Source organism: Talpa europaea (genome assembly GCF_964194135.1).
Source record: "Talpa europaea genome assembly, chromosome: 16".
In the NCBI taxonomy this organism is placed as follows: Eukaryota; Metazoa; Chordata; class Mammalia; order Eulipotyphla; family Talpidae; genus Talpa; species Talpa europaea.
This window is the reverse complement of record NC_140084.1, coordinates 14,395,231-14,408,963: the sequence shown is the minus strand read 5'-3', so window position 1 is coordinate 14,408,963 and position 13,733 is coordinate 14,395,231. Positions and strand designations below refer to the sequence as shown.

Sequence of the window (13,733 nt, the reverse complement as noted above, 5' to 3'; positions counted from 1 at the left end):
AAAAGATAAACTCATGCCATTTGCAGCAACATGGATGGAGCTGGAGGGGATTATGCTCAGTGAAATAAGCCAGAAGGAAAAAAATATATATATCAGCTGGTTTCATTTATAGGAGGAATATAGGGGAACCAAACAAGGGATCAGGAAAAAAAAACTATTAGGCAAGCTATAAATCGCAGACCTTCTGTAGGGGAGGGTGAGAGAGAGGGATCAAAACTGGGGAAGAGCATAAGGGACTGTGGTGACAGTTCACAGGTGACTTGCTAGTGGGAATTTTATGAGGATTACACCTGAGAAGAGAAATCAAACATTATATTTATATATATATATATCTTAAGAAGAGAGAAAAAATCCATATTTCTTTGGTTTCATGAGAGAATTATAACAACTTCTTGAAAAGAAAAAAAATAAAGACCTTCAATTGTGAAGCAAAGACTGTGTTGGTGAAAGGCATTTATCTCTTTAATGTTAAAAATCAAAAGTGGGGGCAGAAGAGAGCCAGTTTACCCAAGATGACTCAGTGTCCCCGAGCAGGAACTGCCTCCCTCCCCTTCAGCGCACAGTTGGTAGAGTCCAGCCCCTGGCTGTGGTTTTCCAACTTAAGAAGCTGTAAATTTTATAACTCTGCGCCCTGCGGTCAGAGCTGCTGAGTGTTATTTCTGAAGTCAGGTGGCTCGTGTGTGAAAGGTAGACATTAAACTACTGAGGACCTGCAAGCATTTAAGGAGGTTGCTTGCCAGCTGTAAATTAGAGACCCAGTGCCAGTTGGCTGGAAAATTCTCTGGACTGCATCCAGTTAAGTAGACGGAATCACTGGCGGTCTCTCCAAATTTGTGCATTTAACAGCTCGGCTCTACGGCCTGACATGCAACGTGGGCGGGTTCAGAAACCCTGTGACCGTGACGTGTGCCGGACCAGCCAATGTGGCACTCTCCTGACCTGGAGGGCATTCGTGTTCTCTGCTAATGCCGAGAAAAGCTGCTGGCTGCTCGGTGACAAGGTTCCTGGAAATGTTTCAAAACAGATGTGAGTGATGGGAATGATCCTTTTCAAATGATGTGTGGCTAGGGCATTCGCAGAGACACTTAGGATCTTAGCTGTCACACAGGGTCCCAAGGTCCTTCTGCCTCCTGGCTCGGGGGCAGAGGGTACATTCTCAGGTGAGGTACTTAGTACAAACCAGTCCCCAGAATTATGGGCTGTTGGTGCCATCTAGGAAGAGCTGGTGAAGTCAGTATGAAGCTACTTGGTCATATATCAATGGAATTTGGAAAATATTAAGTTGTATCAACGTGGGTGAGAAAACCTTAACCTTAGGATGGGCCAGGCTGACTTCCTGGATGTGGAACCTGCAGTCACCCAGGACCAAATGCTCAGAATATCCTGAGTTTGGTTTAATGCTCAGTAGTCACAACCTTGAAATTCTTAACTTTTTAAAATAAGGGATCTTGCTTTTTCATTTTGCATTGGACCACACAAATTCTATAGGCATTCTTTTTTTTTTTTTTGTAAAGTCCATTCCTTTTGACATCAGGGGTAAGGAAGGGGCCACCAGAGATTCTAACCAGGTGGACAGCCTGTTTCCAAAAGACCATTTGCATGCATCACACAGTAAGAGATAAGACCCCTATCCTTGGCTTCTTTTCTCCTCAACACAGAATAAAGAGCAGCCAATACCTTAATTATCAGTTAAAAGCAAATTGGCAAATGCTCATCTTTTATATATTTGATCTTTGCGTCTATTTGTTGAAATAATTGCTATCTTTAAGAGGATTTTGTGAGTTAATGTTGAATCCTGAGTTAGCTTTCTGCTAGTCTGTGCAAATATTGTCTTTCAGCCTACGTGATTACATGCACAACACTGCATGCGAATTTACAGCTCCCCAGATCTTACAGTCGTGTCTTGCATCACTAGATTTTTTAAGGCCCAGTGTCTCATTCGCTGATGCATTCACTGAATGCATTCATATGTTCAGCAAACAAAATGTAAACAATATATCCTATAGTTACAAGACTGTACTGGTACTACAACAATAACCAACTACTGTGTAGTTATGAGGTCACGATTTAAAGTTTGCATAATCCTGTGGATACTTAGACTAAATTGTGAGTTTTTTCTCTTCTTGCTTTGGCTGGATAAGTGAACTTCTTGGTACCTTGATAATACAAAGTGCATTAGTAGCCTTCTTGTTAGTAAATATTCTGTTTGCTGCTGTTCTTACTTTCAGCTGAAGAATTTAACTTTTCAGAGGACCTTGACATATTTCTGTTTATGAGGAATAGGAGGTGGGAAACTCAAATATGAAAGTTTGGACCTTAGGAGCATAGACATTCCCAAAGGAAACTTAGATTCTGTTTTGTTGCTGAAACCATCTACCAAGCGACTCTTTTAATTAAGTGGCAGCCACAAAGCTTCTTATCGTCTTGACATTCTACTCCCCTGGTTTCACAGCAGCATTTGGCTTCCCTTTGCAGGGCAGGGTCTGTGGTACTTTTAATCTCTTAAGTTTCTATCAATGCATTATTTTTTAATTTATTTTCTTATAATGTTGCTTATTTTTGGACAATATTTGATTTCTCCGTTCATGTGTCGTCCCCATAAATCTCCCACCACCACATCACCCGTGAACTGTCACCATAGTCCCTTGTGCTCTTCCCTTCCCTGTTTTGATCCCTCTCCCTCCCCTGCTGTATGCCTCAGATCTATAGATTTTGCCTGCAAGTTGCTAGTGTTGTCTCTTTTTTTGACCCTTTGATCGGTTTCCCTATAAGTGAAACCATCCAATATTTTTCTTTTTCCTTCTGACTTATTTCACTGAGCATAATCCCTTCCAGCTCCATCCATGTTGCTGCAAATGACATGAGTTTATCTTTTTTGATTACTGTATAGTATTCCAGTGTGTATACACACGTGTGTGTGTGCATTTATGTTTTTGTATATGTGTGTATATGTATATATGCAATGGCATCTTCTTTTGGTCATCTGTTTTGGGGCGTTTAGGTTGTTTCCATATCTTAGCTATAGTAAATAGTGCTGCAGTGAACATAGGTGTGCAATTTTTCTTTCGAATTAACTTTTTTGTGTCCTTTGGGTAGATTCCTAGGAGTGGAATCCACTCCTGGATCATATGGTATTTTCATTTTTAGTAATTTAAGGAACCCCCACACAACTTTCCAAAGTGGTTGGACCAATTTGCATTCCCACCACCAGCAACACTGCATTATTTTTATGTGTGGCCCTTTCCTATCTTCACCACCAGAGAATATGGCTTTTCCTCATCCCTCCAGGGCCATGAGGATGGAAATAGAGAAGGTAGTAACTCAGTCAGGCCAAGGACCAGCAACAGCAATTAACAGAGTGAAACAAAGTCAGATTAGAAATATGTAGAAAATCAAGATATACACCATCTCCTGTTCAGTTAGATGTGGGTATTGGAAAACAAGGATCAGGATGCTGCCAACTTTTTTTCTGGTCTGAACAATTGAAAGGCTCAGGTTGCCATTTTATGAGGTTGGGAGGAAAAGACTTTGAGAGGGGAAGGAGGAAAATCATGAGTCTGCTGTTGGACATGAATACACCTGTTCGACATTCAAGCAGAGATGCCCAGTGGCTGTTGAATATGTCAGCAACACAAGATTATAGTACATTCTCTTCATTGCAACAAGTTCTATCATAGAGCACTGGTATAGCATGAATTTGGAAGTGGTCATATGAAAATATTAAGAGAAATACTGCGAAATCTCAAAGAAAGCATGCTATATATTCAAAATGTATGATGTATATATTTGAGTATGTGAAGTGTATGACTGAGCTGCAAAATAAGAAAAGCAAGACTAGAAAGACTCTCAGAACTGAAGTACCCATAGGATTTTCAGAATGTTTTCATTGGTAACTAGTGAAAATTTAGCATTTGTCCCTTTTAGTGGTACTATCTGCTTTGCTTGGGATGTGGGTGAAGGGACCAAAGACCCATCTATTCACATTTTTGTTGTTTCTGGGAATTGCCAAGACTTTGTTTGTACAACAAAGTGTTGTTCACGGCATGGAATCTCTATTTTAAGCCATAATATTTTTGGAGACTTTTAGGCTAATAGCAAAGTGGAAATCATTTTGAGCATCCTAAGGAATGGTCTGGAATAACGGAGGTCCTTGAACAACTGCCACCCACCCAACTTTAATTGAAGTGGGATCCCACCAGGCAGAGATAGAGCCAGGGGTTCTTATTTTTAACTGGAAATCTGTTTTGCTTTTTGGCGATGAAGGCCCAGTTCTGGTGGTAAAGAATTTTCCACAAGACTCACGGGGTGGGAGAGAACTAACTATTTATATGCATGCTTTGAGCTTGAAAGAAAAAAAAAAGAGAGAGAAAATGGAAAGAAGAGAGGCAAATAATTTTTCCCACACCAAAAACATGTGGTTGGAGGTCTTATGTTCTATTTCAAGCTCTTTCACAAGTCACCTGTGTGATCTTGCACAAGTTTGTTAGTCTGGGTTTTCTGCAGTGAAAAAAATAGACTGATAGATTATAGAGTTGTTAAGAGAAATGTTTGGAGAAAATTCACAGGAAAAAAAAGCCCCATGGAGCCCTGGGAAGTACTAGTAAGTGATTCATCTTATTTTAGTAGTCAAAGCTTATAGGATCAGTTTATCCTACATCCTTGCCCTTTTGAGGTTAAATCCATCCATTCCAGCATCTATCTCACCAATCCCTACTTCCTATCATACTTCTTTTGTCTTATCTACTCATTCCCAGAACACAGTTAACTATCATTTTGTCTTTGAGTAAATTCCCTTTGGAAATCCCATTGGAAACCTGTGTGGATTCTAACTCTGATGATGGGTAAATCTAAATGAGGTGTCCTGAGGTATTCGCTTTCCTTGCACCCAACTTCTGCCAACACCAGGAGAAGGATTATAAACTGTGGTCCAGGACAAAGCACAGAAATGTATATAAGTAGACTCGGGCATTATCTGTGGAGCACTGTCTGTTGGTGCTATGTTGGACTTTGATGTTTAGTGTGAAGATTGAGATCTCATAAAATAACCTTTGTTCCTTCAGTGTAATGTAATATATATATTTTTTTGCTTTATTAATTGGGTATACCTTGATTTGAGGAATGTGGCCTATGGGAAATGTCATGTGACCTATTTAACAGCTCTCTAGTTCACAGTTTTGATGATATAGAGGTACACATTTTAAAATGTCACTTTAAATCAACCTAAGCCATACTTGGGAACAAGATGTGAGCCAACTTTCAGGTCGAAATGTCGTACAAATGTCTTTAAAATGTTCAGTGAGATTTCTGGAATTCCAGGGTCTGACCTGTATCTTGATCTCTGATTTGTATCTGACACTGTCCAGATTCTGATGCAAGGCAAAAACCCGGGGATAGCTTGGAAGTACTCACTTCCCAAAGTCACTAATGGAACCCAGCCTGCCTCAAAAAGACACAGCCACGCCTGGCGCGTAGTACAGTCGGATTGCTCCGTCTCCTGCGGTGGAGGTAGTTGATTTTCTCATTCCATCTTCCCCATGTCAGCTTAAAGAAGGATTCTTCACACCAGGCCTCTTCAAATTGTATGGTTTATTAAATAAGCAACAAAAGAACTGTTTTTTTGTGGAACCCATCAGTGTGGAAAGTAATTATTATTGTACTATTTGAGGATTTTCCTTGGAAAAAGTAACCAATTCTTACAAAATTCAAGTCAACCAAAACCGGCTCGAAATGAACATATCTGAAACTTAGAGGGGAAAATATAAAACATTTATATTTATTTGTAAATATAAGGCTATGTACAGGTGTACATACCTATGTACATATTTTTTTTTTCCACTTGCTGTTTACGTTCCTGACTTTTCTATGGCCATAAAACTACCAGTGGGATTTGCAGAAGGTAGGGTGAAGATGAGGGAGGATACAAAAATCAAAAACTATTGAAAAGGTAGATGTGTCATTCCAATACTTCAGGGGTCTTAGGTCAGCAAAGTCTCCTTCAGTATGAAAAATAATGAAGTCTAAGAAATAATCCTTACAATCAAGGAAAAGTGATCGCCATCCTCTTAGCCAGTAGAAGGCAAACACTTCAAAGAGAAGCAACATACCTCTTTGGGGAACTGATATTATTTACACACTCAAAAATGTATGCCTCTGATAGATCCCAAATAAACACTAGAATATATCAGTGAGATACCACTATAACAAACCCAAACCACAAATTCTATATATATATAGAAAAAATTCTATGACTATATATTCTGTGACACTATATTCTGTGACTATATATTCTGTGAGTTCAACTTCTTGTTTATCTATATAGCACATGCTCATGGAAGTAGAAGACGTTTCATGGAAAAGCAGAATCTTAGAGTTTTACATATGATGATATTTTATTAGAGAATTTTTTAAGATGTTTACAATGTGAGTTACAGCTTGTGGAGTGTTTTCCTTTACAACCGTCCTACTTCAAATGGTTGTATTATCATTTTATGTTTATAGGATCCCAAGCAGTCTTGAAAACTAAGAAGCTGCACAGTATCATTATTAAAACGTGAAAACTTTTATCTCGGGGAAGGGGGAATTGGATTCAAATTATTTACAGATTTTCACAAAAGGAGATGTTTTCACAAAATTTTTGGATTCCAGCTCTTAACTATCAGAACTCTGGTAAATCAAAAGCTGAACTTGGAAACTAACATGAAATAATAATCTGTAGTGTTCACTAGTAACTTTTGATGTCTTACCAGGATATATAAGTGTAAAGGCCGTTTGCTTACGAGAGCTCACTACTCAAGTCAATGCCTCATTCTGCAATGCAAGACCCAAGCCAGCAACGGAACCCAAAATTTGCAACGCTTTCTCCTGCCCCGCCTAGTAAGTCGTGGGGGGCAGGGTCTTTCTGGTTATGTCTGCACTGGTGTCCTTTAGTATAGATATGCAATTACTAAAATCCCACTGCCCATGCTTCTGATTGAAAGGGATTCAAAGATAAATAAAATAACACCCCAAAACACTCACCAAATATATACAACGAAACAAAGTAATGGAAGGAACAATAATATAGTTGAGGTTAACACATATAACTTAAAAAACTCAAATTATTTTAGACACGCATCTGACCCTGCTATGCACATTTAACTTCGTGATAAAAAATGCTTAACAGTGTCTTTATTTTTTTTGAACCTTTGCATGTAGCAATCCCTGTACTCTAAACTAAAACATATTTCAATAACACCAAATCCTATATTAGTTAAATTTACGTGTGCTTGTCTATAGTTGTCTAAGAATCTAAAAATCTTGCTATGCAGACCGTGAAACCCAAATGCAAATTACACAGTAGCAAGACACAACTTTTTTTAAAAAAGTGGTTGAAGCCAAGTGGTAACCCCACTTCTGATGATGGTTCACTATGGAGAGCTCAGTGGGTTTGTTTGGGATTGATTTTAGCCACACTATTGTTTAAACACTAATTGTAAGTAATCTTCCCAGCTGAATGGGGCCTCTTGTGTGATTTATCTATTGCCAAATGTATTTATATAGAACTAGAAGAGTTTTTTCTAAATCAGTGTTGTGTTCACTAATGTTTCAGTTCATCTTAATAAGTAGTGTTTGCTTTGTGGTGATGCAATTATATTGCACAATCTTTTTATATACTGCATACATTTTTTTCCTTATAAGCAGTGTGTTTGTCATAATTGTTTGGGGTTCAGCTATCTACCCATCCCACATGTCTGACTCTCATCCTAGTTTTTCTCTTTGTATATGAAACCAGCTGTATTCTGAATACAAAAATAAGAAAGACATTTGGGGGTTTGCCTAGATTTCCCTCTTCTGCTAAGAGATACCTGGCTCTAAGAAATACCCAGCGACCCTAAGACATGATGACCGGGCATTGTTATTTATCCTGTGGAGCAAGTTGCTCCTTTAGCTGGGCTGTGAGTTTATATAAGTTTAAGTATGTGTAGGGGCTGGCAGTAGGTTTGAATAGCAAGCTGATGCCAAGTCTCCTGCCCTTCATTGGTTATCTCTGCCAGGCAAAGAAAGGGACCCTATTTATAGATTCCACGGAAAGGGAGAGAACCTAGAGCATGCCCAACTTCTAGAACCTCCCCAGTGACTACATGTAGAAATGATGTTCTGTGCAATAACAATTTTATGAGCTGATTACAAACAGAATAAGCCCTCCCAATGACTCCGCGAGGTTGGAGAGGTGAATGGGTAGAATCATGTGTTCCCTTTCTCTTCTCAGCATTTTCTGTTGGAACAATGAGATAGTTCAGGGAACATTATATCCCTAGGGATATACTAAAGGAAGACCTCACACTCTAAGACTATTAGAGTGAGGAAAAAGGAGTTCATCTGTGCTAACACCATTATGGCCCATGGAACAAGCATGTCATAGTGCTTACTATATGCCAGACCTGAGCTAGGAGCTGGGATGTGTAATTCCTGTCATTGATTGTTACAACAAAATGTAGAAAATGAGAAAAGATTGGTCATTAAAATTTAATGAGATCTAAGCTATAAAAAATGTTAGGTATAATTAGTTTTTTTTTTTCTGATCCCTTATTTGGATCCTCTACATTCCTGCTATAAGTGAGACCATCCAGTATTTTTCTTTTTCTTTTTTGGCTTATTTCACTGAGCATGATCCCTTCCAGCTCCATCTATGTTGCTGGAAATGGCCTGAGTTAATCTTTTTTAGTTGCTGAGTAATATTCTATTGTGTATATATACCACATCTTCTTGATCCAGTCAATTATAATAAAGTAAAAATCAAAATCAACAGGCAACTATAAACCAGAGATTCTGCAGTGGGGGAGAAAGGAGTAGCATCAAAACAAGGGTGGGAAGAGCACAAGGGACCATGGTCATAGTTCACAGGTGAATGGGTGGTGGGAATTTCACAGGAACTATAACCAAGATGAAAATGCATACATTGTACAAAAATTAAAAATGATGTAAAAATACATAAAATGAAAAAAGAAACCTGTAAGTAAAAAAAAAATGTTAGTTATAAAAAGTCATAAGGAAGAAAGTGAATGGTGTAGGTATCTGGACTCTGAGGCATGGAGATTGACAGAGAATCAGCTAGAGACCAAGTACGCTGAGTTCCAAACATGGGGCAGTATGTGTAGCCTGCAAAAAGTCTAATTGTGTTATGCCCTTTTTTGTGTTTTTATAAACTCATCATAATTGTTGCATAAAGGAAAAAAATCAGAATTTGGTATCATGACTTGTAAGTGTTGAAACTAGTAATTTCATCATAATACATGCTTCCTTTATATTTTATTATAAGATACAAATGATATAAATATAAGGAATTCATTTATATCTTTAACATTAATTAATACTAAGCAATTTTTTAGAATATGGATGACCCTAGAACTCATATGGTAATAGAAATGCAAATGTTAGCATGAAACCAAGGGGTACCCAGGGACCCCAAACTGTTAAGGGGTGCATGCTCTATAAGGGATTCTGCCATCTGTGTACACAAAGGAAATGGAAACAGACTTAGTGTGAAAGATTGTTAATAGAATTGGTGAGCATAGAGAGAGAGAGAGAAATTATTTCAAATAATAGTTGCCCAATAAACCCCCCAAATGGGCAAATGCCTAGGCAAATAGGGTTGACCTGAAGCAGGGACCAAAGGCTTGCCACAAGTCAGGGAACCACAAAAAAAGGTGTGTTAGATAAGTCCTAGAGCAATGTGACAGAAGACACTCAAAATTCAAAATTTAACAGACAATAATCTAACAAATAATCTAATATGAAGTTGGGATAACAGCTGCCATTGTCTCTGTCAGTGATTAAGAATAACCTTCCCATGTGTCTCTTCCAAGTATTTCTTCCAGATGTCTACCTGCCTCTCCCATAGTGTCTCCTTTCATGTCTCCCTCCCCTCTTCCTTTATATAGCTACCTCATTCCTTCCCAGCTGTCCCGCATTCAGGAGTCCAGTTCATGGCAGACTGGGACTTGTAATTCAAGGCAACTGCATGTAAATGGTGGTAGGGAAAATGGCACCAATTCTTGGCTCCTCCTCCATTCACAGAGGTGCACCTGCATCTGTAAACCAAAGCTATAACAAAGCACATATTTGTCCTTTGTAATGCTTTATTTCTTAAAATTAAATTTAGAATATCTGGAAACCAAGATCAATTTAAGACATTCCTCTACTGTCTCAAGTGTTTACAGTCATATCTGGTGAATATTGTGCTAGGCCTTTGAATCACAGATATTCAACTAATCAAAAGAAATTGTTGAGAAAGAATAAAGTTTAGCTGATCCCCCTTCAAATATATACCATGTCTCAGCAGTGAAAAAAAAAAAATCTGTCGATCTCTAACCCATCAGTATATTTTAAGACTAACCAGAAAATCACTTGGGGAAAACTGCCTACTTAGAAATATCCCCTGTGACACCTTCTCTGGATGTGCATCCCTTCCTGTGCATGCACACACACACACACACCTCTCCCTCTCTGATCAGTCTTCCATTAGCCTCATTATTATATTTTATATTAACTTATCAGGAAATAATTGTTCACATATCCACCTCTTCTCTATGTTACCAGCTCCTTACTGGAAATAACAGAGCCTCATTCAGTTGTTCAGCCCTCACGCCTAGGAGAGTCCCTAGCACAAAGTTAAGATCCCAATAAGTTTGTCTGAATGAATGAGTTGCTCAGATTTCCAGAGGGCACATGTGTTTTCCCTGCACAGGGCAGCAAGATATTTCTTTTCTGCCTGAAAGGCATGGTGATTAAATATGACTTCTTATATCTCAACCATGTTGGTGTAGACATCAAGATTCATAAAAGAATGGATCACCCTCCTGGTAGTAAACATAATCTAAGACTTTCATCAAGTGGTTAATATTTCACAGTATCTGCTTTGAATGAGCCAAAGCCCTCATTGGACATAACTGTTTTTCACAACAGTTGGAAGCCAGGTGAATGGAGCATGTGCAGCAGGTCATGTGCAGGGGGTCAGCAGAGCCGGAAGGTCCAGTGTGTCCAGAAGAAGCCCTTCCAGAAGGAGGAGACGGTGTTGCATTCTCTCTGCCCAGTGAGCACACCCACTCAGGTTCAAGTCTGCAATAGCCAGGCCTGCCCTCCAGAATGGAGCTTGGGGCCCTGGTCTCAGGTAACTGGGAGAGGCTTGGAACCATGTCTTGATACTTTCATGGGAACTATACTGAATTCATGAAATGGGGCATTTTTCACTCATTTTTTTAGTGTTTCTTGTATAACCTGATTGGCCACACCTCATCAGTAGCTTAGGAATCCTCCCTAGAAGTTCAGAAATTAGTATGGAACCAGGCAGACTAACAAGCAAAGCCAAAAAGGATTTGCACATTGGAAGGTTAGCAGATGAAACTGGTTACCGAATTCCCCAAAGCAAACAAAAAATACAAAAAGAAGTCATAGGGATATTTAACCCTTGCTTCCATGGAAAGAGATAGGGTTGGAAGAACATGGAGGGGGTCTGGGAACTTTGCTACTGTCACAAGCACCAGTGAGAGGACAAAATTCTCAAGTTTCAAGAGGTATAAAACTACATGTCTGTCATTCACAAGCTTGGGTTCACAAGGTGGAACAGAGGGTGGTGAGAATATGCTCCCCAGGGGACACTTGGCAATGTCTGGAGACAATGTTTACTCTCATCATGGGTCAAGGGGGTGCTGCTGTTCTGGTGGGTGGAGAGGAACATCCCACAGTGCACGGACAGCTCCCAGACATAGAATCATCTGGTCCATGTGCCAAGGGTGAGAACTCTGCCCATCCTCGCTGAATCCTGGGGAGCCAGCCAACTTAAAAATGGAGAAGTAGGGCCTCTATGGTGGCCTAGGAGTTAAGTCTCAGCACTATGACCACTATGGCCTGAGTTCTATCCCTGGCCAGGGAGCTGACCCGCACATGGTGCAGCTGACCTCTCCTGTCTTTCCCGCTGCTCCCATCAGCAGTGTATTTCAGTAGATCTGCCTGATTTATTCCCCACTCTGTCTCTGGCTAGGGTCTTGTATGCAAAAATTAAAAAAAAAAATGCAGAAGTAGAAAGCAGGTAGCCGCTCTTGACCACAGTTCCCTATGGGGCACTTTACATCCTGGAGGAAGTTGATGATTTCTGATTAATTAGCAATGCAGGGGTCAGAATAAGGCTTTTTTTTTTTTTTTTTTTTTTTTAGGGATGGAACATTATGGGGTTTTTCAAAATCTTACATCTGTTAGGGGATCAAGACCCTAGGAGTAGGAATATCTCGGAGCTTCTATATGTACAGTCAGAGCAAAGGGAAACTGAGTCATCCATCTTCATGTTGAGCCTCCTCTTGCCCTTCGCACTTGAGGAGTTTGAATTCACCTTTTGTAAAAATTATAAGGATTTTTTTAGCCTGGTAATGGGAGAAGGTAGAGGGGGAATTCCAAATGAGACATCATGAAAAGGAGTTTCCGTTCACAAAGCTTACCCCGAATTTCACAAGGAAACGTTTTAAGCGAATGTTTTTCTTCTTCCAGTTTATTTCTTTTGACGACTGAAGCCTTTGTTCTTTTAAGAACTTGTTCATGACACTATGAAAGGAGTCCTTCAGAATCCCTTCCGACAACCTGTTCTTCCATGAGAGGCCATGTGTCTGGAAGCCTTTTGGACAGCTATTGAAAAATTTTGCCATTCTGAAAAAAAAAAAAACCACAAATATAAAATAAGAATGGCCCATTTAGAAATGGTGGATGTGGATGAGGAATAGATTTAGTAGTGCCTAGCTGACCTAGCCATGGTCTGCCATGATACAAATGTGTCTGCCCAGCTCAAATACTTGGTCAAGATACCTAACTCTTGGGTCTCTTATGTAAAATGAGACACTGGCAATGATCTCATGGGGCTGTTGGAGGGTCCTGGGGTCCAGGCGATAGTATTAGCTGACAGTCATCATCACAGGGAAGGCATGAAGGCCCTGTGCTGCAGTAGATGCCAGATGATGCTAACTAAGACCCTGACACCCTCCTCTATTTCATTCTCCCTTGTGATGTAATGAGGGAGAGTTCACAGTGGTCCTCTGGGCAGCCTTGGAAGTGTGTCTAGACTTTTGCTACCAAACGAGGGAAGAGGCACCACCCTTCCTCTGGCCCTGCTGACAGGGGAACCGAGTGGGAAGGTCAGAGGGGGCCACCTGGACTCTGGAAGCCCATGGACCACGTGGTCTTTATTGTTACTTAATTCTGCCTTTGTAGCAGTAAAACACCATGGACAGTATGTTAGTGAATGAGTGTCTTAGGCAAGTCACTCAAGTGAGAAAGCAAGACCCGTACCTGCTGCCCTATTTCATAAAATTCTGGGGCTAATGAAAAAAGTAAATGTGCATGCAAGAATGACCCCCCGCTCCACCCCAGAGATTCACATTAGACAGACTTATTCACAAACATCTGATGAGTATTTGCTCTCTTCCCCCTTAGTTAGCACAATGCCCAGCCTGGAGAAAGCAGGTGTCAGGAGCAAGAATCAGCCACCCGCAACCCATTTTTATAAATGTCGCAGCCTGCTGCTATTAGAGATGCGTGCACTCCTGCTGTTACTCTCCTGGTGAGCTGCACAGGTCATCCTCTGTGGCCTTGTGCCAGAGGGAGACATGCTTCCACTGGCCACTGGGCCATGTAGCTTCTTCCCCTATGTGCTACAGAGAGAAAACCTGGCTTCTTCAGTCTGAATAAAAATCACCTTCAGACCTGGGCCA

General features: G+C 40.1%; 1 protein-coding gene across 3 annotated transcripts in view; it reads left to right on the top strand.

Moving 5' to 3' along the window:
- Nucleotides 1–13,733, top strand: part of ADAMTS18 (ADAM metallopeptidase with thrombospondin type 1 motif 18) — a gene marked incomplete at both ends in the record, with an annotated part of 145,892 nt that overhangs the window by 124,710 nt on the left and 7,449 nt on the right. For 2 of the 3 annotated variants that reach the window (XM_084257232.1, XM_084257234.1), the window contains 3 exons: nucleotides 5,364–5,505; nucleotides 6,747–6,873; nucleotides 10,945–11,149. In XM_084257232.1, the coding sequence (XP_084113358.1) occupies nucleotides 5,364–5,505; nucleotides 6,747–6,873; nucleotides 10,945–11,149 (474 nt within the window). The remainder of the gene's footprint in view (nucleotides 1–5,363; nucleotides 5,506–6,746; nucleotides 6,874–10,944; nucleotides 11,150–13,733) is intronic. The other variant, XM_084257233.1, reaches the window with a different exon arrangement.